At 46.5% G+C, this 2,032-nt stretch overlaps 1 protein-coding gene across 1 annotated transcript in view; it reads right to left on the bottom strand.

Moving 5' to 3' along the window:
• Positions 1–1,242: 1,242 nt before the first annotated feature.
• TLR7 (toll-like receptor 7) overlaps positions 1,243–2,032 on the bottom strand; it is a 3,361-nt gene continuing 2,571 nt past the window's right edge. The window contains exon 2 of the mRNA XM_010140535.1: positions 1,243–2,031. Coding sequence (XP_010138837.1) covers positions 1,361–2,031 — 671 coding nt within the window. The 3' untranslated portion in view covers positions 1,243–1,360. The remainder of the gene's footprint in view (position 2,032) is intronic.

Raw genomic sequence — 2,032 nt, 5'->3', positions numbered from 1 at the left:
TTGGAGAAGGAACTGTCTGGGGAGCACAGAGGTGAAGAGGGGCTTGAGGCTGCTCTGGAGCACCGCAGCACGGCTAAAGAAACAGTGAGATGGATGCTTTCCTTGAATGACTTCATCTTGAGTGTCTTGTGCTTTGAGTGACCACGTTGTGTTCTGGAGATGAGTCAGTCACTTTCGCACATCCTCAGGCTCCAGCCCTGGCTGGACCTGCTAACACTGTCCCAGCTGATACACAGGAGTCGTAACACAAAACCTGGGTAGAAATGGGGAAGCCGAGCTCCTAAAGCTGATGGCACAACACTGGTGAGGAGCCCTGAGTCCTCAGGAAGGAGCCAGCTCAGCCAGCAACTGAGGAGGGTCTTTTTATTTTTACATTCCTTTGTCTCTCCCCTTTGGCCTTTCTTTTACTTGATTTTCTCCACCTGCCCTGTGCCTCTCCCTAAGCCTATCTGCTGTCCTGCTGTCCCCCCTCCTTGCTCTCATGCAGCAGCTCCAAACACAGGGTCTCCTGTCATCTTGTAACTCCTTCTGACCCACAGCCTGCAAGCCCATCTGATTTTGTTTCTCACTTATGTTCCCACTTTAGCCCATAGACATTCTTCAAAGTCTTTTCAGATTTATGAGCTTTTTGACAATGCAACAGCAGGGAGAGCTCCCATATCACAGCCAAGCCCCTGACAGCCCTCCCACCAGAACTTCCTTTCCCCAGCGAACAGTACTGGTGCCCACCCAGGAAGAAGCAATAGGCTCAGCAGCTGTAAGCCCAAGATGAAAAGATAATAAATCTTACATTTTCCCCAACTCCTAAAATCTAACAATCAGTTTTGCTTAGGGTATTTTCTGAGATGAAGTCAGGAAATGTTTTTCTTGCTTTTCCTAAATACTCCAAATACGGAAACTATCATTTTCTACGATTACATTTACTCGAACAGTCATCTGAACAGCAGCAACTTTAGGCACAGCCAAACTCCTCCCAACAGTCTGTGTACTAGAGTGAGCTGAGCAAGTGTCTCACCCACACTTGGCCCAACTACAGGAGATGCTGTAGGCCTCCAGTGAACTGAAAGCTGGAAGTGGTGATTCTGTTCTAAACCAGGGACTTCCAGTGGGTAGTGCATCTTCTCTTGCTGTGCAGCTATCAGTGCCAAGCAAGGTGCATGTCTGTGCTGGCAACAGTTCCTGTTCAATCTTGTCATAGCAAAACAAGTGAACTATCAGCTTTGGGACTAACTGTGCATTTCATTTTGGGTAACAATGTCACAATTAGTTTTATCCTCCACACTTTGACAGTTTCTCTAAATGAAGTTAAGGAGCTTTTGCTCACTGTGCGTCATAACAATACATACAGGGAAGAGTAGAGTTAAACAGTTTCTTGGAGAAGCTTGTTGTAAGCCAGGGTATTGCTCGTAGCTATTGCATTTTTCAGGCATTGCCAGAAGTAGGGCTGAGATCGAGGGTTAGTTGGCCATTCCAGGACAGAACTTCCGCACAGCCTCTTCCTCAGCTGGACATACCGTGACTTCTGCAAAATCTTCTCAAGAAATATCAAGATAATGACATCTATTTTCTCATCTAGAAGCCGCTGGTGGGCCATGTAAAATGTTGTCTTGAAGCTGCCACTTTTAATATACTTGTTTGTCAGTACAAATACGGTCTTTTTGCTCAGCTGAATGCTCTGGGAAAGGTTGTCAAAAACTGGCTGTCCTGGGAGCCAGTCCCTTCCTTCCAGGCATAAATTGAACTGTCTGGCTTTTTGATCTTCCAGCCTTTCGACCAGTTCTTTCATCACCCACTCATTCACAGCTGGGTCTTCATTGTCATAGGCAATAAAAGCATCGTAGCAAGCATCTGGTAAAGATAAACGCCGATAGCCCTTCAACTTCGCAGTGCAGTAATGGTAACTGTACCACACATCCCAGAAATAGAGATGGCTGGTCACTGTGAACACCATAAGGCCTAGGACAGTTGAAGCTGACAGAGCATACAGGAGCAAATACGAGGTGTCCAGCTCACAGGTGTACAGATCCAAAAA

Source organism: Buceros rhinoceros, unplaced genomic scaffold, assembly GCF_000710305.1.
Source record: "Buceros rhinoceros silvestris isolate BGI_N320 unplaced genomic scaffold, ASM71030v1 scaffold3517, whole genome shotgun sequence".
In the NCBI taxonomy this organism is placed as follows: Eukaryota; Metazoa; Chordata; class Aves; order Bucerotiformes; family Bucerotidae; genus Buceros; species Buceros rhinoceros.
This window is presented reverse-complemented; position numbering and strand designations above follow the sequence as displayed.